This window comes from Rousettus aegyptiacus, unplaced genomic scaffold, assembly GCF_014176215.1.
Source record: "Rousettus aegyptiacus isolate mRouAeg1 unplaced genomic scaffold, mRouAeg1.p scaffold_m13_p_8, whole genome shotgun sequence".
NCBI classification, from domain to species: domain Eukaryota; kingdom Metazoa; phylum Chordata; class Mammalia; order Chiroptera; family Pteropodidae; genus Rousettus; species Rousettus aegyptiacus.
The window spans coordinates 91,999,399-92,023,057 of NW_023416311.1; the positions used below are offsets into that span (position 1 = coordinate 91,999,399).

A 23,659-nucleotide genomic window follows, 5' to 3' on the forward strand; every position below is an offset into this window, starting at 1 on the left:
GATGTATTAGATTTCCTTGTAATTTTGTGTGTTCTAATACCAAATCTCTAACACCAACTGGATGTGCCTCAATTCAACTCAATTCTGACACTACCTAGAGTTAGTGAAGACTCTAGAAGTTGAGGGTTCAGTGTCCCAAGACTACCTCACTTGAAACACCAGCCACAAATTTCAGGTGTCTCCAGGGTGCCTCTACTTCTGCCTGGATAGTTACAAATCGAAGGCCTCCCACGACCCTCTCATGTTTGATAATTCGCTGGAAAAACTCACAGAACTCAGGAAAGCTCTGTACTTACAGTCACTGTTTTATTATAAAGGATGCAAACGAACAGCCAAATGAAGAGGTACAAAGGCCAAGGTCTAGAAGGGTCTCTCATGGAGGAGCTTCCGTTCCCACAAAATCAGGGCGCACCCCTCTTCCGGTGTATCAGTTAATTCACCAGCCAGTTAGTTCCACTAAGCTCCACATCCAGAGTTCTTATAAGAAATGTAATTAAACATGATTGATTAAATCATGGGCCATGACTAACCACAATCTCCAGTCCCTCTCTCCTCCCCAGAGGTTAGAGGTGGGAAGCAGGGCTAGAAGTTTACCCTCTAAATATGTGCCTGGTCTTTTTGGTGTGGCCAGCTCTTCCCTTGAAACTATGTAGGAGCCCACCTTGAGGCTACTAATTAGCATAACAAAGACACATCCATCAGTCAGGAAGTTCAAAGTGTTTTTGAAGTTCTATGCAAGAAATAGGGGACAAAGACCAGAAGTATTCTGTATTATATCACATTTTGGGCATGAATTTCTGGTTGTGTTCTATTTTTAATACCAAGGCAATTTCCTGCAAGTCAAGAAACTTGCAAGCCCAGAATCACAGGTGAATGCCTTCAACCATATATTTTATTTTTACTGAATACATACTAACTACTGGATACTGTATTAGATACTAGAAATGCAAAGATGATTTCCTCCCAAGTCTTTTTTTTTTTTCATCTTGTTTTTCTCCCTTCAGCAATTCGGTAATAAGAACTAAGCTAATAATACTTTTTCAACTTTTTGGGTGAAAGTACAAGTGATTTGATTTCATAATGTTCTGACTTTGTTGCATTCATCTGATGATCTTCGTATTTTAGACATACTCCTCTTGAGGGTTTTGGAGGGCACTAAATCTAGCTGAGAAGTTAGGTAAACATAAACATAAAAGCTAAGCGTGCCATTTACTGTGCCACCAAATTTGCTCTGAATCTAAACCACAGAAATCAAATTACATGTACATTGTTGTGAATGTACTATTTTCCTTAAATATAGTCTGTGAACATTCATGAATGTACTTAATTTAAAACTCCTAAAGAATTTAAGTACTGGGGAGGAAGACACAGCTCTGAGAAAGGAAATCCAATAGTGTTATACAGCTTCATAAGGTCCTTTATCAGAAGAGATAACATGAAAACAATATACATATTATGCTTCTTAAAATAGATTTGTATTAGCTTTTTTGTGATTCTAAAGAAGTGATACTGCACAGACAACATGACATTTTTTGGGGTGATACATAATTAAATGGACTAAGATGAAAGGAAGTAGACTTACACATATTTCTGTTTTTCTTCCACCAAAAGGGAGCCCCAAAGGGAGCCTCAAGTAACTGTTGTTCTATCTGCAAAGCCATTACTGGTGCAGATAGGTAGAAATAAATGTAGACAATTTAAAAATAATTTTAAAAGGGGAGAACTCATTTTATTAAACTTTATCATGTTCGAGCTCCCACCCCATCTAGGAATCTTTTTCACAATAAGCCTTCCTAGTAGATGGCACATATGTGAGGATTTGGAAAATATATATAATGGCTTAAATTTCATTTTCCTACCCCCTACATATTAGAATGGCTACTAACAACAATAACAACAACAAAATAGAAAATAACAAGTGCTGGCAAGAATGTGTAGAAATTAAAATTTTTATGCACTGTTGATGAGAATGTAAAAATAGTGCATTGGCTATACTGCAGTTCCTTAAAAACTAAAAGTAGAATTACTGTATGATCCAGCAATTCTACTTCTGGGTATATACCCAAAAGAAGTGAGAGCATGTACTCAGATACTTATACACCAATGCTCATAGCAGCACTATTCACAATAGCAGAAGGTAGAAGCAACTCATGTGTCTATCGACAAGTGAATGGATAAACTAAATGTGGTATTACATACAATGGAATATTATTTAGCCTTAACAAGAAAGTAAATTCTGACACATGCTGTAACATGGATGAATCTTGAGGATGTTATGCTAAATCAAACACAAAAATACTGTATGATTCTACCAATATGAGCTATCTGGAGTAGTCATTCACAGACAGGAAGCAGATGGTAAATTATTGTTTAATGGTACAGAATTTCAGTTTTGCTAAATGAAGAGCTCTGAAGATTGACAGCACAGCGGTGTGACTGCAATTAACACTACTAAACTGTACATTTAAAAATAATTAAGATGGCAAATTTTATGCTACATGTATTTTACCGCTCATGGCAAATTTTATGCTACATGTATTTTACCACTCATTTTTTTAAAGCCATGGCTGCCCAAGCCACCATTTGTACATTTCTGAAGTTGGACTTAAAAAAACAAACAACAACAACAACAAAAACCCTTCATTTTTCCTATACTCACTTGTGTAAAAACTAAAAGGATTTGAAATAGGAGGGAACGCCTTCAATTTGATAAAGAACATTTACAATAAAATCACTTAATGAAAGACTTAACACTTTCCTAATAAGATCAGGAAGAAAACAAGGATGTCCACTATAATCATTTCTATTCAACATTATGGAATAGGACTCGAGGCCGTAGCCAGTGTATCTAGTTAAGAAAAAGAAATAAAAGACTTGCATATTGCAAGGGAAGTAGCAAACGTCTCTTTATTTACAGATCATTGATAGTCAGTGTAGAAAAATGCTGAGAAATCTACTAAAAAAATACTAGAAATAAATTTGTTTACCAAGGTTACAGGATAATAGCATACAAAGTCACTATACAAAAAACAATTGTATTTCTATATATTAGCAAAGAATAATTGGAAATTGAAATTTTAAAGTGCTCTTAATAGAAAAAAAGAAAAATACTTATGGATTAACTTAACATAATATGTGCAAGACATGTACACTTAAATAAATTTTGCAGAGAGACGCTAATGAAGATTGAACTAAATACATGGATAGGAAAGCTCAATATTATGAAAATGTCAATTCTCCTCAAATTGATCTAGACACTCAAAGCCATCCCAGTCAAAATCCCAGGAGACTTCTTTTTAAAATTGACAAGCCAATTTGAAATTTATAAAGGAAATTCAAAAGACCTAGAATAGCTAAGTCAATCTTGAAAAAGAACAAAGTTGACAACTTGCACTTAGATTTCAATCTATAATAAAGAATGAGTAAGACACATACCAGCACTACAGATTATGAGGTTCTATTTGTTTAATAAGATCCCACTTCATTTTAAGGAGCTTCATATTCAAGTATGGATTCAAGTTTGGTGTTATTTGCTAATTTTTGCTTTGAAAATTGAATAAGCTTAAATTAAGAATAGGATGTTTTGATAGTGGAATGAAGCAACTAAGTGTCTTTAAAGAGACTTGCAGAAAACAACTAACTATGAATTTAATGAGAAAAAAATATAGAAAACAAATCTTCAAAAAACACCATAATAAATGTGTCAAACTTCTTTCTTTGTGAATATTTTTCACATTTTAAGGCTTAAACTCACAATATTGGTATTGTCCATTACCTTGTTCATAGCAGGCAATTAATGCTTCCTAAACAAATCACTACTTTCTCTCCCAAAAGTTTGTCCAAATGATTGATCTCCTTGCATCCCTGAATGCTAGTCCTTCCAAGACCAAATAGTACAATTGATTTTACATATTAGAAAACTGAAACCAGAGGAGAGACATAATCTACTCAAAGTTGGTAGTTAGTGCAGAAATCTAGGACTATACTCACTACTTCTAACTCAGAATTATATGACATAAGGCCATCATTAAAAGTATTTAAAATGGTTTAAAAAATTAAAACTAGAGAAACTTGAGTTTTACCTTATTTTTAAAAATACTCATAAAAGAGTTTTCTTGGTGCGCGATAATCCTAATATTAATCATGTGGAGAAAATGATGAATACATAGGGAGGAGAAAGGAGAAATGGGAAGAGTGGAGGAAGAGAAATTAGTGGAGGGAGGCAAGGAAGGTGGGCGTTAGTGAGAAATATGGAGCCAACCGGAAGCAAAGAAAGGAGGAGGAGGCAAGTGAGGAAAAGCCGACTTCAAAAAGAAGGTCCAAAATGTGGTATATACATACAGTAGAATATTATTCAGCCTTAACAAAGAATGAAATTCTGATGCATTCTACAACATGGATGAAACTTGAAGACGTTATGCTAAGTGAAATAAGTCAGACACAAAAAGATAAATATTGTGCGATTCCACTTATATGAGGGACCTAGAATAGTCAGATCACAGAGTCAGAAAGTAGAATGGTAGTTACCAAGGGCTGCAGTGGGAGTGGGATGGGGAGTTAGTGTTCAGTGGGTTTCAGTTTGGGATGATGAAAAAGTTCTCGAGATGGATGGTGGTAATTGTTAACACATCAGTGTGAATATACTTAATGTCACCGAACCATACATTAAAATGGTAAATTTTATGTGAGGTATATTTTTCCACAATAATAAAAAAAAAAACCACACTTTAAAAAAGACATCACATAATTATAGTATCTTTTCTAATCCTTTCATCTTGACTTGTCATAATACTTCAATGATCATGAATGCCTGAAGGAAAGAAAAATGAATAAATATAAAAGATTGTTCTTAGTTTTCCTGAGAATTTTTCAAGTCATATAAATTTATAAAAAGTGAAAGTTTTTCTCTTGTTATTGTCTTTAGCATGATGAACAAAATATTTCTTGTAATATTTACAAATTACTACCTGGCCATTACTTCTCCCAAACTAGTTCTAAATCAATGCAATAGCTGACTATGCAGAACCAGCTACCGCAGGCATCACAGTCTTCCTGCTCCATTTCTGTCCCCTGAAGACCAACAGGGCCTTTTTGTGGAGATGGATGCTAGTCTGCCAGGTTTCTGCGAGTTGCCAAGAGGAGAAGGAAATCCAGGCCTCCTGGGCTGGTGTAGCGCCGTGGGCGGCAACTCTTTCCCTTTCTTCCTGCCTACACCTCGAGGTCTTGTTCTCAATGGGAAAACATCCATTTATCCCTGCGGAAATGAGAAAACAAGGAGCTTTTTCTTCTGCTTGCTCAAAGGCTTAGGACAAATGGGAATAAGTTTAAGAAAACAAGACTCAAAATTGGGAGAAGTTGCAATCAAGCTTCTCCATGTGACCTGTGTCCTTGGAATCCACGAAGAAATTTAAAAGTAATGTGTTTCTTAGAGTAATCAGGGGAAGAACGCTTCAATAAATAGATAGATAGATAGAAAGATAGATAGATAGATAGATAGAAAGATAGATAGATAGATAATATTGTGCTTCTTTACTGAAGAGGAAGAGCTTAAATTTATTTGAATTCAATATATGAAGCGATATTTCAGCCATATTAACTTATGAATAGTCTTTGTGAAAAGTGATTTCATTCTTACTAATATGACATTTTGTGTCAAAGTCACCTTTAATTTTAACGGTACAAAAAACACTAGAGAATTATTTAAAATTAACCCTAAGAGATACCATTTTAAACCTGTGTATGTGCCTGCTCAATATTTTATCTCCAACATGCCATGAAACCTAGCCTATATATCTATTCCCTCCTCCTTTAGCAAAATGGAGAGACCCATTTCTAACATATGGAAGCATTTCACACTATAAGTTATTCTGAGGGGAAAATATGCGATTTATAAATGCTGTCAAATGAAATATGTATTTCCAAATGGTACTGAGCTGACCGAGCACATCTCAGGACATGTCCTGCATCTTTATTACCCCATGAGCATCAATGAAGAAACAGCATAGACAGAGCACAAATAACTCTCTCTGGCATTATCAATCCACAGGTCCCACATTTGCTGCTAGTAAGCATATTCAAGTGATCAAAGATCGCAAATAACTATCACAAAAGCATACGATAGTTTTGTTTATAGATAAATCTAATTACACCTTCAAATTATGGAGAAATGGGTATGCTTTGTCGTAAGTAATACATTCTTCTTAGTTATTTTGCCAGTGGCTAAAAAACTTTTTGCATGGAGATTTTAAATTGCTAGATTCACCACACCATTGGCCTGCCGACTTTCTCAAATAAGCCTCTTTAGAGTCAGAACAAAAACAGAAAACAGCAAGAATAAACATCTCATAGTGTTTACAGGTGACAAAACAAAAGCCTGGGATCACATCTCAACCAGACTTGTGCAGCAGAGCTATCTTAGCCTGGGTGGATCACCACTTCAGAAGAGAAGAAGCTGTAAAATCGTCATTTAACCAACAATGGAAACCAGGAAGGAGTCTTTCCTACAGAAAAAAACGTGAGATTTGAAGTCAGCTCTCTTATGTTTTAGTCCCAGACCTTGGTCACATCGTATAATTTTAGAGCCTTAGTTCTCTTATGATACAAGAGTTTAATAACCTACCTCTTGAGGATCATATCATGTAAAAAGAGCTGCAGCTCACTGAGCATTTTTTATGTGCCAGGTATGTGCTTAGCGCTTTACCTAATTACCTTGCTTAATCCTTACAAGAGCTCTGTGAAATATATCTTTTATTCCCATTTTATAGAGGAAACCTGGGCTCAAAGGGATCAAATGACCTGCCCTAACTCATAGTTAGTAAATTGAGGAGTTGGAATTTGAATCTAAATCTGTTTTTTTTTTTTTTTAACCAAAGTTTAGTTTTTCAAAACCATACATTCTGGCTCTTACTAGTCATTTATTTAGTTACTGGACTAATATATTTAAATGTTTTATATTAGGTAAAGTATGATGTAAGTATAAGTTTTTATATTAAGCCCATACATAAAAGAAGCATCAAGGGAGATTGCCGAGGTCTAACGTTTCATACAACCTCTTCAGGTCATGTTAAGTTAAACATTTCAAAAGGCAAAAAGATGAACATTAGTCATGACGTACATCATACATAACCATGTCATGTGGTAGCTACTGTCTTTATGAGGTAAGAACAAAGAAATAATTCAAAGAATATTATTTTGACACTAGAATAGTAGTAAAATTTAATGGAGTATGTTGTGATGTCTGCTGGAAAAGTCACAGGTCAACTTGATTGCAACAATGTAAAGCACATTGCACATGATGACCATATCATTGGGATCAATTACAGAACACTCTCAAAAATATAAAACTAGTTTCTTCCATCACCACTGCGTTTTGATGGACAGTGATGTTTCCAGGTGTTCTATACCAAATGATTTAATGAAAGTTTTTTTTTTTGAATCTGCGAACTTCTCTATTTATAAAGATAGTAGTGAAGTAAATAACTTTAAGAAATGAGAAGAATTTTTCTTCAATTAAATTATTGCTGCTGCAAATCTCCAGATTCTAAAATGCAAATGAAATGAAGTCACTAGCTATAGCCCTCTGCCACACATGACTGGATGATAAATTAAGCAGCACAATTTGGAGTTGAGGTTGATATGAGAGGGCATTCGACACAAAACTTTTCAGGGTTTGGTCCTACCTCCAAAAGTATTGCAAGGTCTACATTTGACACAATCTCTGAATCTTCTTGCTTCTTGCTCACATCAGATTATTATCTCTATGCCTCGTTTTTTCAAAATTGGTCTGTGTCTACATCTAGACCAATGTACAAACCAGTGGAGAAAAGAGTCTAGAGTCTTTGCAATTTAAAATGAACAGATCCCTTGAAAATTATCAGTAGGAGAAAGCAGATGAGTTCAGAAAACGGGATGGATTAGACAAATTTCTGGGTGATGATGGTTGTATTCAGTGAATTGAGAGATAGTTTTGTCATCTCCAATTTTCTATTCTGAAATTATTCCATTCTGAATATGAGTCATTTCTTTATCTGCATGGTATTGATGAGAAGAGGAGTAACTTTTCTTCTTTTATTCTAATGATTCTTTTTGTCTCTAGTGTATGCTTCTCATAATGAATCAAAACTAGAAATGCCGAATTTGAGTTGCCAGTTTATAACTTCATTTCTAACAAAAACAGAACAGTTTGAAAAGTTTAGAATTGAATTGAAAAGGGCGAGTGTTTTCCCCTTTTATTTCAAATACTGTATTTATAGTACATGAAACTGTTTGTGACTTCAGCAGGTTTGACCAGGGCGGGAGTAGTTCCAGCAGGGTCGAGAGTAGTTCCAGCGGGGTCCATTCATCTTGTGTCTCAAGCTGAGCTAATGCTTTGTGAGTCATCCTAGAAACTTCCTGTAAACTGCCTTTGTTTCCTTCTCCTGTCCTGGTTGTTTTATCTTCGAGTTAGTACAAAGTATCTCATAAAATATAATCAAGATTGTTCCTTCACAGTTAATAATGTCATTCTTTCTGTAATGACACACTTTTTAATATATTGGTGAATAATTTGTTTATTTCATTCTTTTGCATTTTTTACAGCGTTCTTACATACACGGTTAGAGACAAGCACAGAATGTCTCATGCTTGTGGTTCCCTCATGAATTGGTCCAGACTTCTTTTACTTCTAGGTTACAACTTGCCCTTTCTTAAACCTGTTTTAGAATATTTTCATATAGTTTTAAGTTTTCGTTTGGTTGGTTTTTTAAAATCAAGATTGTGATTCAAATACTGTGTCTCCTCTTCCTGGGGTTCTAGAGATTGTCACCTGATATGATTTGTCTATATTTTTTTTCTACAGCAAATATCTTTTTGTTTTTACATTTGAGACCAGATGTTTTTAAATTTTTGTCGAAGACTATTAGTGCTATGACAAATGTTTTTTATGTAGTTTATGCTTTCAGGCTAAATTTTTGCTTTGCAGAAATAAACATTTTAATTAACATTTAACTAATCTAGAGTAGACATTTTCTTAAAAATTTTTTTCAGGAGGAAAAGTCAGATTTCAGACATATTATTAAAACAGAAAATAAACATTTGCATTAGAGAAGAAATCATTAATTGGTTCAAGCAGAATATCTGAATGACTGATTTCATATCAATAGTTATATTTCAATATCCTTACTACAGGCATTTATTTTTCAGTCTTTACAATACCCCTTGACTTCACCTTACATCAAATCATAACAATCATAGTATGTGGTTTGCATAGTAATTATTTTCTTATTTATTGTCAGGTTACTCAGAACACCTGGAGGTTTAGTCAGTGACTCCAAAAGTCTCTCCTGCCATCTTCCTAAATTTGGTCTCAATTCGACAGAAACCTGGAGGTGCTGAGAGGACTGTTTCTCAAATATATATACCAATCACCTGGGGATCACGTAAAAGGCAGATTCTGATTCAGCTCCACGTCAGATCATCAGACATTAGGTTCTCACAGGAGCACCAGTCCCTGGTGCCAAAAAGGTTGGGGACTGGTGCTTTAAAAGACATACACAGAAAGGGATGAAAAAGCTGAGGCTTAGAGCAATATTTTTCTTAAACACACACACACACACACACACGTGCACACACACAGCTCTGGGGCTATGACTTCAGAGTTTCGAAGCTCGTGCTTTGACCGGTCAGAGAGCTGGACACAAGTACAGAAGGGTGAAGAGGATAAGGGTGTAAAGGACAGCATTAGAGCATTGGAGCCTGGGGTGAGACAGTACATAAGGAGAAAAAATTAGAGAAGGGGATGTGGCAGAGAGACATGGATAGGTCCAGAAAGAGAGAGGAAACTGCGGGGCCTGCCAGGGCTGCGGTCCAAGTGGTTGATCCCAGGCCTGGTGGCAATTAGAGGTGACCCATTTGGCAGCACCTGCCCCTCTGCAGCAGGGTCTTTGTTACCCTCTTTCCTGCCAGGAGTGTTTCCACAACTCTTTTGGCCCTGGCTAGAGCAGCCTGGTTCTACCCGGTGTGGAGGCCTCGGGCTTCACCTTCTCTAAACTACCAAGGCAGCAAGAAGCTGTCAGCAGGGCTCCCGGTGGGAGAAGCTGTGTATCTGAAACCTGGGGCCTCTAGAAGCTGCTCCTACTGGGCCTCTGAGCCAAAGGCACTGTGTCCTCAGTCTCTTTCTCCTCTTCTGGATCTCCTTTGGGCTTAGCAGATCCTTTCGAATGTCCTCCTCTGAAATGATTCATCACGAAAATCCTTCAGTTATGTTTCTAGGTGAAATAGGTTTGTTTGTCAGAGACAGAACGCCAATTAAACATACAGAAATAAAGGGTAGGGACAAGGCCTTACAACCCACCCAGAAGTTGGGGGAATGGGGTGGAAATTATGGTACGTGTGAGAATAGGGGGAAAAAAGTTCATATTTACTGTTAACACTATCATAGCACCTTAGAATCCTGAAGGAAAAACTCTTGCATATATGCATAATTTTCTAGCCAAATTCTTGTCTGGAGACTTAGAAGAGTATTTTAAATAAAGGTGAAGGACAAGAACATAAAATGCCTCTCTAAAGTTTAGAAGGAATTATAAAGAGCAGATCTTCAGTTATTCAAGGGGAGCATCCATTGCATTCTGAACTCAGTGAATCTATCTTGCTCATACCTTTATTTCCATATATTTCTATGCAAAGAAGAGTTAGTCCCAAGAAATAAGATATACTGCCTGACCAGCTGTATAACTTAATAAGAAATCTATTCCTGGCAAGGAGCATGACATTCGTCCTTTAATTATGAGTGTCCGACACTATGGAAAAGGAATTATTTTTAAGTTTAATTTTTATTCATTTTAAAGTTATTCATATTCATGTAGTTTAAGGGTTCAAATGGTTGTACAAGATTTTCTGGAAAAAATAGCTGTCTCCTCTTTGCCCCTTCCTTTGCTCCTTCTTTTCTCGGTCCCCAAAGGCCATGGCATCCAACTCTCATAGCTTTCTTTAGATATTAACCTTCATATCTCCAAATATCAGGCTCTTAGTGCTATTTCTTTATGTTTAGGCATTACTGATTTGCCACTATAGAATTTATGTCCCTTCCACAGATTTCTCTACCCTACAAAACTACCGCCAAACACATGCATGCTTCCTATTCCCCCATCTTTCTAAAGTCATTGTATCTTAAATTCGATTAGATCAATACCCAGTATTGACATCATTGCAACTATGTGGAACTATTGTCATTGCTCCACTTAAAATTTATAATTACTTTTCTTTCTTGCCTATCTTTTTTGTTTTCCCCAGATTTAATAAGTGTGTCATATTTTTGTTTTGTTTTCTTAGTTCTCAGTGTATTTATTACCAGTCAACTCCCAAACTCTCTCTTCCAATCATCTAAATATCTTTTCAAAAAATTTGACCACTCAAGATATTCAATTAGTTTTGGTCCCATCTGTTTGGAGCCTTCCTTCCTGGAGTCTCCCCAGGGACTGCCCCCAACGTGATCTGGTTGCTGTCTGTGATGAGAGTGCTGCTGTCATCCTGGGGTACATCCTCCCCATCATCCTGGGGTACACCTTTCTCATCATCCTGGGGTATACCCTCCCTATCATCCCGAGCCTGCCTTTGTCTCGCTTGAGTAGGTTCCTCCATTTCTTGGATCCTGGGTGTACTGGCTCTTTTGCTAGGGCATCTCCTTCAGAAGCATCCTGAATATGGGTGCATGTGAGCTACGTATTTTGAGATCTTGCAGTCTGGACATTTTTTTTTTTATCATGTCTTCATACTTAATCAATGGTTTATATTAGTATATAATTCCAGGCTAGAAATCATTTTCACTCAGAATGTTAAAGCATTACTCCTTTTATTTCTAATTTCCAGTGTTGTTGTTGAGATAGATACCTAGTACATGTTGATACCTGACCCTTAGTATATGAAATTTTTACTCCCTTCATGATGCTCTTAGTACCTTTTCTTTGTCTGCAGTGTTCTAAGATTTCATGATGTGTCCTGGTAGGGGTGTATTTTTGTATATGGTCCTGAGTATTGGATGAGTATTCTTTCAGGCTGGAAATTTATGTCCTTTGATTTGGGAAAATTTTAATCATCTATTTGTTGATCATTTCATCCCCCCCCCCCCCCCGTTTTCTGTATTCTGTCTTTCTAGTGCTCCTGTTAGTCGAGTGTTGAAGTGACTCTTGGACTGATCATTTAGATTTTCTTACGTTTTTCTCATATTTCCCTTATCTGCTCTTTTGCTCCACTTTCTGGTCTACTTACTCAACTTTATTTTCTAAATTTTCAATTGATTTTTTAAAATCAGTATTGATTCTTTTGATTCTACTATTGTATTTTAAAGTCTAATTTCTAAAAGCTTACTTCTGTTCTGCAGTTCTTTTTTAAAAAAACAGCATTCCACTTTTGCTTCACGGATGTTTCATCTTTATGGAGAATGCACCTTTGTGGTCTTTTTCATGCGATTTACTCTTCTGTTTACTCATTTAATGCCTGTGTTTTATGTCTGGTGATCCTTGATGGCCTGCTTATATTTAAGAAAGGGGCGCTCATTAAAAGCTGGTAGCTATGTGTACATAATCTGGGGAATCATCATCTGGCTTGACCACTCACTGGGGAATTCCTTTGTCAATGTCTTTAGATTTTCGAAAATTTCGTTGCTATTATTTCTCTTCAGTTGTCCTTGTCTTTGTAATGACTTCCCTACCTCCACTCCCACTTACCCCCCCCCCGCCCCCGCAAAACCCCAACTCTTTATTATTATTTCATTGTGATTTCTGATTCAGGAGGGAGAAGTATATATGTATGGTCAATCAATTTTGACAAAGTTGCAAAAATATAAGTGCCATTATTTTTATATTGCCTTTTTCTCAGCACAGTGCTGAATTATACATCTTGTACATTTAGAACATGACATTTTACAGGTAAAGTTTATATGATATATGTCAGTATGACAGGTGGGAGTTAAGATCAATAATTTTGTAGGAGGGAGCCTGGGTTTAGTTAAAGGCTTTGCCACTTACTAGTGACCTGGTTTTAAGCAAGTCACTTAGAGCCTTAGTTTCCTCACTGTAAGAAAGTATCTGTAACTGTGGTAGAAACCATATTTGACCTACAAAAAGGGTAAAATTAAATTAGATAAGATGATGAATAAAAGCATTTGGCCTATATGTACCTCCATGGTGGAGCGGAATTACAGTGAACTGAGAGATTTAATTATATTAATAGCACTTTGTGCCCTTTCTTGTATATAACAGGTATTTAATAATATTTGTGAGATGAATGAATGCGTTCTCTTTAAGTAAAGTATTTCAGAAAACAATGGATTGCAGAATTTATTAAATGCTACATGAACCTCAAAACAGGAAAAATTAATCTTCATTTTTAAGTTTCTCCTCCCCATTCCCATGCCTGCATTCCTTTTAACAAAAGACTATATTTTAAACTTTTAATTATTTCATTTGCCTCAAAAATTACAGATGCAAGGCTAACAGAGAAACAAAGAACAACCTCGTCAGCTCTTTTCTAGAATTTAGACTGGCCTCGTAACTGTTTCCTCTGTCTCAGTCCTTCCCCGCTCTCATCTGTTTTCTACACAGCAGGCAGAGTGATCTTCGAAAATAAAATGCATATCAGAGTGCGTGACTCCACTGCTGGAGATCTCTTATTGGTTTCTCATTTTTCTTGGAATAAAAACAAAACTCTTTGGCACGACCTACAAGGCTTTGCAAAGTTCCAGCCTCATCTTCTTGGACCACAAGCCTTCTCTCCGTTACCTTACAAAGTGTCACATACATAATCACCCCTCAGTACATATTTGTTGAATAAATTGATTAATTAATAAATATATTAGAATAAAGGATACATTCAAAAATATATAATTTCAAGGACCTTGCTTTTATTTTCAATTTTTTTTTACTGGGTCAGATAAGAAAACTGATATGAACCCCATGGCTTAATAAATGCTTATTTTGGCTCTGTCTTTGGGGCCAAGAGAATTGCTTGGGAGAGGAGGAGAGAACATAGAGGTATGGAGATTGTCTGCTTTCTGACTAATGTGCTGGACAGTGTCAGAGCGAGAAGGTGGCTGCATCGAGGCTAATAATCTACTTTCAATCAGACAAAGAATACCTAGGTCATAGCACAGTGGCTGGTACACACAAAAAAGATGTTTAATCAATATTTGTTGAATTAATGAATATAAATGGCCTTCCTACTTTACCATATGCCTTCCAAGCTGCAAGTAATCCTTTGTAATTTCCTCCTTAAAGCTGTCATTGAAGATTGCTTTTGCCCATGTTTAGCTGAATGTTTTAATAGAGGGAAGATCATAGCATTTGTCTAGGGTTAGGTCAACTCATGATATTTTAAGAATGACTATCCTAAGTCTAGTTCATAAGATGCCCATTTATTATTCTAACTCATAAGTATTCCCTGCATGTTTACAAAGACTATTTCCTTTCAAAGGAAAGAGATCTCATTTCTTAAATCTAATGTAGTTTCTGGAAAAGGAGCTTATTCAAGATAGTACAAAGAACTGAGCTGCAGTTTTATATGGATAGGATTGCCAATATGTTATTGAGCATTTTCTGCTGGGGCTCAGTTGGCTCCAAGGGCAGACAGCACAGTAAGCACTTGCATAAAAAGTGAATAGTTAGCCTCACTGGACTGAAAGAAGGTACTCGGGTTCACATGGCCCCAGGAGCTTAGCAAAGGGTGGTCTGGCAGAGTTTATGACACTCTTTTATGGGATAAGATTTTGGAGAACCTCTTTCTGGCATATAAAAAATGTAATTATCCTATAGTTCCTTGAAATTCTTCAGCTAAAGCTTGGGTTTTTTTTGTTGTTGTTGTTTTTTGTTTTTTGTTTTTTAGCCTAGGGATGGCAAATTACCTCAGCTTGTATGCAAGGATGAAAAGTATTGGTAATGGCTACTGAAAACCTATAATGAGAGAAGTTCCGAGGTCATATTTGGGCTCATCAAGAAAGTATTGTTATAATTTAGCAATGTCAGTTATGAGATTTGGAATGAAGATTTGTGGCATGCCACATGTTTAATAAGGCATTTCGAGGGGTTCATTTTACTATAATTTAAGTAATTGGGGTCTAAAAATCCCTTTAATCTTCACATAAACTTTGTGAGGTAAGTACTGTTCTAATCTTTTTTTCTTTTTTCAGATGAGGAGACTCTGTGCAGGCATATTAGGTTTCCTAAAGTATAAAGCCAATTAGTGGTGAAACTTACATTTGCTAACATGCCTACCTAAATCCAGAGCCCAAGCTCTTAAGAACTGTAAAATTTTCCCTAAGAATTATGGAGTGCTGATATTTAAAGCTATTATCACTTACTTGTACCCTAGAGTGAATGAGTTTCTTTCTATTGTCCTACCTGACATAAGAAAATATAAAAGATTAATAAGGCCGCCAGGGCTGAAGACAAACTATAGCTACTTTATAACACTAAGACTGATTCTTAGTCCAAATATTGAACACATAGCTCAGTATATGAATCAAGGAAGTATGAACTATTTCTGGACTATTTTTAAGCACAGAATACATCTATACCATTTATACCTTGAGATCGGATCCAAGTGGAAGTTTTATTCTCAGATGAGATTTTTCACCCCTTGAAACATTTTATTCTAAAAAGTAAAGATGTCCTGATGAGATTCTAAAGGAAGGTAGGTACATTTCATTTTCCTTAAACACAAACAAGATGATTTCTATTTATGGAAATATATTACTGAAACTTTAATGGGATGATTTCTATTTATGGAAATATATTACTACAACTGTCCCCAAGTAGCTATTTCTGTTAAAGTTATTTGTAAATATGCATTTCATAGTATCCATATAGAACAGTTTGGATTTTAACCAAAGGCAGGGAAAAATACAAAACAAAACAAAAAATCTTTAAATATTTTTAGATCATGTTAGAAATGTCAGAATATGATTTCATATCTTGCTCTTTCTTTCTTTCTTTCTTTCTTTCTTTCTTTCTTTCTTTCTTTCTTTCTTTCTTTCTTTCCTTTCAATCTTTCTTTCATTCTTTCTTTCCAGAAAAATATGTCATTGCTCAACCAATATTTGTTTTTGAAAAAAGAGAAGAAACCGTTAAGGTAAGTTCAAGCTACTTTTCTTTTCTTGGTTTTTACTTCAACAAAGAAAATTGTATTTCAAGAAGCTAGCTATACTAAATGATATCACTGCTGAATAAGTTTATTTTCTCGTTCGAAGCAGAGTAGTGCCTCCAGAATATTTATATGGTAGGGATTTACTGACAGCAATTTGGCTGAAATGGGAAGCCAGTGGCCTTATCGTAAAGCTATGTCATTTTTATTAAAATTATACATTTTTTGGAGTGACTTGGAAAGGGGCAGGACTAAAAGAGATAAGGAGGGCTAAGCCTCCTCATGGGTCTCCACCACCAACCTGGCATAAACCTGGGTATAAAATAAGTTGCAAGCTGCAATATTTATTTGGTTTTAAAAGGGATCTTAAGGACCCTATCTGCTTTTTTCAACATCATACTGAAATCACCTGCTTTGAAAGACAAATGATAAGATTAACTGACTTAATTAAGCCCTTATTGAAAAATCGGATTCCTAGACCCCACCCCAGGCCAACTGCTTCGGCATCCTGAGAGTTGATGTTTCAGAATCTTCATTTTAAACACGTTCCCACAAGGGATTCTGAAGTCACTGAAATATAAAACTGCTTTATTAAACTTGGCTTTTTCTTAAGTACATGCCTAGTGAGTAAAGGTGAGCAGCTTTGTCTCAGCCTAACTGAACAGACCTGGCTTTCGAGAATTCTCTTATAAAGTGACAGGGTGAAAATCTGATGTAAAAACAGCAAACACTCGGCTCTCATTGGCTGCTTTTTTTCTTTCCAGAGACCTGCAGAAGAAACCTTGTATGAAGCAGCAGAACGTGGTATGGTTTACATCTTGTATTTCAAAATCAATCTTTATCCAAAGAAAATAAGCAGGCACAAACATTTTGGCACATGGCACAGACTACATAAAACTTAATGGTTTTTCTTGTGTTTAAACATGAAAGTATTATGTACTCACACATAATAAGAGGGTACAGATGTTGTATTATAAAGTTGAACATCTGACATTTATATAATGTTATTAGTCAATGGTATCCTAATAAATTTAATTAATAAAGGTTTTAACAGAAAAATATAGATTAAACTACATTAGAACTCAAAATGAAGAACATTTTATTAAAACACGAGGACTTTATTATTCAAAACGAAGAAAGACAGAGGACTAATCCAGGTTAGAGTTGACTAAGGACTTGGGACAATCAAATGTTATACATGATCTTGGATTGAATACAGGACTGGGGAGAAGAATGCTATAAGAGACAGTATTGGTCAACGGACAAATTTATGGCTGATAGGTTAGTTAAGAGTGTTGTATGTTATGTTAATTTTCCTGAAGTCGATCATCTTACTGGGATGATATGAGAGATGTTCTTATTCTTAGAAAATAAACATTGACATATTTAGGTATAAGGTGGCATAATGCACACAGCTTAATCTGAAATGATTCAGAAAAATGTGTCGATAGAGAATAATAAATCAAATGAGGCAAAATGTTAACTGGTGAATCTGTGTAAAGGGTATATGAGAATACTTTGTACTATTTTTCCAATTTTTCTGTAAGTTTGAAAATATTTTTAAATTAAAATAAAATTGAGAAAAAAAGAGAAAAACAAAATGTGGGAGCAGATTGGCTTCTGTTTTGAAAGATGACATGCGGTTCTCTGAGAAGTGATGTTAGCAACTCTGAAATCCCATGATTCTCCACTGCTTGTGTCACGACATACCAAAAACATTCTCTGTATGATCTCAGAATACATATGAAATTTCCTGCGGAAGCCGCTCACTTCTGGTATTTTCATACGAGGATGACAAGCCTATCAATTTATAATCACTCAGCTATGAACTCCCGTATTTAAAATTGTGCTTCAGGAGTTAACACGTTATCAAGTGATAATTTATGAGACAAAAGGAAATTCTATTTATCCCCCTGTATCATTAGTTGAGGATAATTTGTTGTTGCAAGCAATTTTACCCTCCTTCACATTGAATTTCTTACAGAATGTAATGGCTTTTCAAGAAAGCGCATACGGTCTTCATCTTTTACTTTGCATACTACAGGTTCTCCATCCCCAGGAGGTAGGTATACTCTTGACCACTGAAGAAGATTCACTGTTATGTTTACTCTGAGTGTGAAACTTTTAAGAAACTTTTCAAATGGATAATGTTTAAAAGTCTACCCTTTGCATCGTGTTTATAATATATTGTTATATGAAAACAGCAAACTATAAAATGGCTTGTATAGTGAGTCACTATTTTAAAAATGAATTTATCAACATTGGTAAAAGATTGAAAGGACAAAAGCCGCATTGTTAGCAATAGTTATTTTAGGTAGCGATTTGTTCTCACACCTCCCCTCACCACTTTGTATTCTATTGTGTTTCCAAAGTTCCTGCAGTAAGTATGTATTAGCTTTGTAATTAAGGAAAACTAAGTAATCATCTGTTTATATATAGATATCTGCCTTTCAGAAAAACATTTTGTTCTAAGAACTTTATCATATAGCACTGTATCCTGAGTCAATCAGTAACTTAGCCTGCTTTTCTTCTACACGCAAAGCACTCTGCTGATCCTTTGATAATCGACCGCATTGCCCTCTGCCTTGCAATACAGCTGTGTATGGACATGGCGGTCTCCTCCACTGTCCTTCTTTGAGGTCATCTTCATGCACGACAGTGTCTTACACACAGCGAGCACTCAAAACTTTACTAAACTGAATGGGAATTCATTCATAATGCTCACCGAAGGCATTCTTTATTTTTACTGATAAAAATATATTATTTTTCTAAATTAGTGATACAGAAAATTTTTGAAACAGCAAGAATCCAAATTAAAAGAAACACAAAAACCCACTTCCTTATTGACTTCAGTTTTCAATCCTCTTTTAGTGTTAAACTTGTACCAGAAGTGAATGAGATTGTCATCCTCCCAAACTTCCCTCCTTCTGGGCCAGGCAATAGTTTCTAGGACCTCAGACCTGACATTCTGACTTTTCAAAATCCATTCTCATAAATGGTGATTGCCCTTCCTCAGCTACTATAAAATGTAGACATTTAAGTGGCAAATAAAATAGAGGTCTTAGCAAAGTGTGCATGGAAGAACACCTTATGAACTGCACAAATACAAAGAGTGTATTTGTTTATTTTTGGTAGGAAGTTTGAACTTGATGATTTTTTTTTAGGATTTCATGTTTATGATAGCAATATGTTATATAAAGCAGCCCTATAAAATAACTTGCTTTATTTTACTTATTATTGTCCACCTATATGTTTTATAATATGTATAGTATTCAAAATCTGACACCAACATTTATAATATATTATAATATTTTGAAGAAGCAATTCTTATTCTCTTCTCATCTCCATTAATCACACACTCAAAGGTTGTTGTTTCTACAATTTGCAACAAAGAGGTGATTTCCGAAATACATACTAATTCTATACTTGCAAGTGCCACCACCACAGTCTTACCCCACTAACACACTGCATAGAAAAATAACCTAGGATAAAAATAACCTATTATCTTTACTTCTCTCTTCAGGTGTCATTAGAATGGGAACAGGAGCAGAATTTGCTAACAGTTTTATAACATATATTAATGCACTCAGAGGGTCCGTTACCAATTTTGCTTTCATAATCTGTAGAATTTGTCTCAGTACTCTACTTCATGATTGTAAAGACTGCTTATTATGTTAGTGCCCTAATTTTCACCTACATTTCTAAGAGTAGACAGAATTACATAGCAAAACTCGGCTTGCCGTCCCGCTGCGTTAGCAGCACCAAGTGCTCTTGTGCGCACTGCCTCCCGCTGTTAGTGCCAACAGTGACATCTACTGGTGAGTTCAGTATGAGACTGTCCAAATCCAAGTTCCGTAGCAACCGACGCATTGTCATAGCTTTAAAATTTTCTAAATATGTTTGCTTACAGTGAAGAAACACAATGTTTTCATGACACCAACTCTTGTTCAAAGGGATGTTGACATGAGCGGTGCAGAACAAGGTATGTAGTTTTTTACAAACACCTCAGAAATTACATTTTACCATCTATATTTTAATCTCAATATGCGTGTGGGAGGTATGGTGGTAGGGCTGAGTGACAAAACATGAAGGGATATATTTGGTAAGCCAAGTCCCAGGGTCAAAATAAATAGTTACTGGGTAAAAGCTAGGCTGAAACTAAGTAGTAGGCAATTTGCTGGCTATTTTGACTTTGGTTAGGTAACATTAACCCCTCATTAATGATGACTTTAGAAAATAAGTATTAATTAGTCAAAAATGTGGAAGAAGAAGCATTTCGCTAAAGATATATTGACTCTTTAATTCTGTTCTCTTCAGGTCCTGTGAAACATTCTGAACATGTTCTAAGACCTGCTACTTTGCAGCCACCTCAAACTCAAAGGTGTGAAAAAGTAAGGAAAACATTTGAACACCATGCATTAGAACAGTGCAAGACTGCAGAGAAAGCAAAAAACAAGGTAAGAAAGCCTCCTATGACAGGACCAAGCTCAATGCCCCATCCTTCTTCGAGTAGATTGTTGTGGGCCCCACACTCAGCATTACGGGCTCTCTGAGCTTTGCGCTGGTGCAGAATCAGCTGCCAAGCTGGAGGAACACCTGGACCAGGTAGCAAAAAACCTTCAGTGACCTTATTAAACGTGCCCTCTTAAATCAGAGAGTTGTTCCCAGGAACGAGTCTTGTGGTCTCTCTGAAGCTGTGAAGCTGAGTCTGGTATAGTGGGAACTCTTGAGGTCTTGTTCCAGGGCACTGATCCTATGTGAGAACAGAGGGGACCATGAGGTAGCAGGGGCTGGGAGTCAGAAGTCAAAGAAGTGACAGGGATTTTCTGCACCCCTGCTGGTCGACACTCAAGTGTGGCTTTGCTAGTTTAGGTCATACCAGAGACCCACTCCAGACCCATCTTCCTGGATAACAGGAGCAGGGAACTACCCGCACGGTGTACTTGGAAGGGCTTGGGATGCCTCTTAAAAATTCTCTCTTCAGCCGTTGCGGGTGCTGAATCACTCACAGTGGCCCTTTCTAAGGAGATACTCATTTCGCTCAGGCCATGTCGATATGGGTTCGAGGTATTCTGTCACTATAGTTCTAGCTATGTCTTCCAGGAGCAGACACTTGCGAGAAATGAGACACAAGATTGTTAGGTTGGAATTGGAGACTTAATTCCATCAGCCACTTATTCCCAGCTAAACTATTGAGGATTGGTCACCTAGTTTAGTTTTGGTTTCCATATTGAACATAAGGATGGCAACATATAGAGTGTTAAAAATACCAATGATTTCATCAATTCAATGAAAAACAAAATCAGGTTGGTACCGATCCTACCCCTGCCACTATCTATGTTTTCATTCTTGGAAAAAGCACCCAATCTTCTCTTATTACTGAAGTGAGGGAGTTTAGGTCAGTCACATTTGCAACATTTTTATATTCTAAAATCTTTGTCTTTGTAAGATATGATTTCATGAAACCTATTGTAAATTTTAAAAATCATTTTATCATTTATGCATGGCTTATAATGTGATTTTTAAGTAAAAGATGCTTTAAATGTTAAATCAGTATATTATTAAAACTTCTTTTAAATATAATATAGTAGTCATCACCATATTACTTAAATTCTTTTATCTATTTAAGAAGTGATGTTTGTTTAATTTTTTTAAGTTTATAAGAAAAAGTATGATGTGTTGACTAATTTCTAAAATCTTATTATATTGTATTTGATTTTGGAACAGCATGTATTATAAATTATAGATTAAAATTTTACTATATGTTACAATATCAAAAGTAGATAAATATTTCCTCTTTGGCATGATTTTTTGAAATCTTCATTGCATATTTTAAAAATAAAATGTAATATATTTCTTGCATTTCTTTCCTAAATGATTAAGCATAAGAGAACTTTTCAGACTATTGTTTGTAATCATTTCTTTTTGAATAACTTATTCAGGGTATGAATAGAACTTATTCCTAATTAGCGAAGCCTAATGGGATATGCCCACCATTGAATTTTCTGTTTAATAAAACTAAATGCTATGTAAGAATTCTGACAAAATAAATCTAATTTGTAGGTCTAGTGAAAATTATCTCCAGGTGAATTTTATAGGACCATTATTTTTATGTTCCTTAACAGCATAATCAGAACAATTTTTACTCATCCTATCATCAATCAATGGTCACTTATTTTGTATAATTTAAACAGTATATGCCTAATAAAAAATATCTTAAGCAATGTAAGAGTAAAAACTACCCTTTTGGGTGAGAGATAATCCCCTGAGTGACCGAGTCATGAGCATGTATTCTGATTTTTGCTAACCGGTGACACATACTCTCTTGATACATATTTCTCAGCTCAAAAATTCTGTTATAAAGGGGGAAATACTCAAAATTATTTCCATTGGTTGATATAAAATTAAAGTTGAAACAGACCCCATCTATATTTAAAGACATGAACTTCCTGCATTTTTGCATATCTCTGGAGAGGGAAGGGAGGTATCCACAAAACACTGGAGACACTAGATTGGATCATTTATAGGGTTCCTTCCAGCTCTAAAGTTGTCTGCTCCTTCATTTATACATTAAATGCAGTTGTGTAAATACACGCATACACACACATACACATACACAAATCAAAGTCATTGATTAAGTTACCAGTCAAAAGTTTCTAGATGAAGAGATGGTTTCCTCTTACATTGGGTGGTGGTGATGGTGAAGCTCTTAGGGTGTTTCCAGGGATTAAAAAGTCCTGCAAGATAGATTCATTAGTCTGGAAATGAGAATTAACACACTTAGTTAAAAAAGGTAAAAGTAACAAAAAGACTGACGTTTCTGAATATTTTGACTAAGTATACAATCTTTGGCGTCGGACCCAGGCTCAAATGTCAGCCCCATTCCTGGCTCCCCAGGCCTAGCCAAGTTATTTAAACTTGTTAGGTCAGTTTACTCGTCTATACAACGTGGATGATGGATGAACAAAGGATATAGATTTGTTGTGAGGAAAAAATGAGGTAATGTACATATAATGCTTAGGGCAGTACTTGAACATAGTAAATTTTCAGTACATTTAACTATAATTACTGTTTTCTTGCCTGATGTTCCTTTAGTAAGCAACTTAAATAAACTCTTTGATGGATTTTTCTTTCAGATTTCTGAGAGGATCTCCTGTTTGCTAAGTGAAAATTTACCAAGTGCCAGAATTTCAGCCCAGCTCTCTACTAATCAGAATGTTTTGGGAACTATATCAGTGGGGTGAGTTAATGATGGGTAAAAAAATTGTGCTGTCTTTTCATTCTTGTTTATTTTTATCATATAACCATTCACGGAAAATAATATTCTGATATTGTAGAGGTGAAGTGCCTAGATTTATATTTGAAAGAAGATTTTATAAAGAACACAAGTTTAAAATGCTTTTCAAAATGCCAGTAATATTTAAAATCATCATATTAATATTGGATTATTTCCATTGTCTCTTTGACTTGGATAAGAACATTTCAAATGGATATAGCTAAATTATGATTTAGTTAGGCATTAATTATCTGGCTGCTAGATTATCCTTTT

At 35.6% G+C, this 23,659-nt stretch overlaps 1 protein-coding gene across 5 annotated transcripts in view; it reads left to right on the forward strand.

Moving 5' to 3' along the window:
• Positions 1–23,659, forward strand: part of RANBP3L (RAN binding protein 3 like) — a 100,983-nt gene that overhangs the window by 64,506 nt on the left and 12,818 nt on the right. For 4 of the 5 annotated variants that reach the window (XM_036225523.1, XM_036225522.1, XM_016142461.2 and 1 more), the window contains 6 exons: positions 16,040–16,098; positions 16,875–16,914; positions 18,095–18,172; positions 20,021–20,092; positions 20,428–20,567; positions 23,247–23,350. In XM_036225523.1, coding sequence (XP_036081416.1) covers positions 16,040–16,098; positions 16,875–16,914; positions 18,095–18,172; positions 20,021–20,092; positions 20,428–20,567; positions 23,247–23,350 — 493 coding nt within the window. Of the gene's footprint in view, positions 1–16,039; positions 16,099–16,874; positions 16,915–18,094; positions 18,173–19,816; positions 19,929–20,020; positions 20,093–20,427; positions 20,568–23,246; positions 23,351–23,659 lie in introns of all 5 variants that reach the window. The other variant, XM_036225521.1, reaches the window with a different exon arrangement.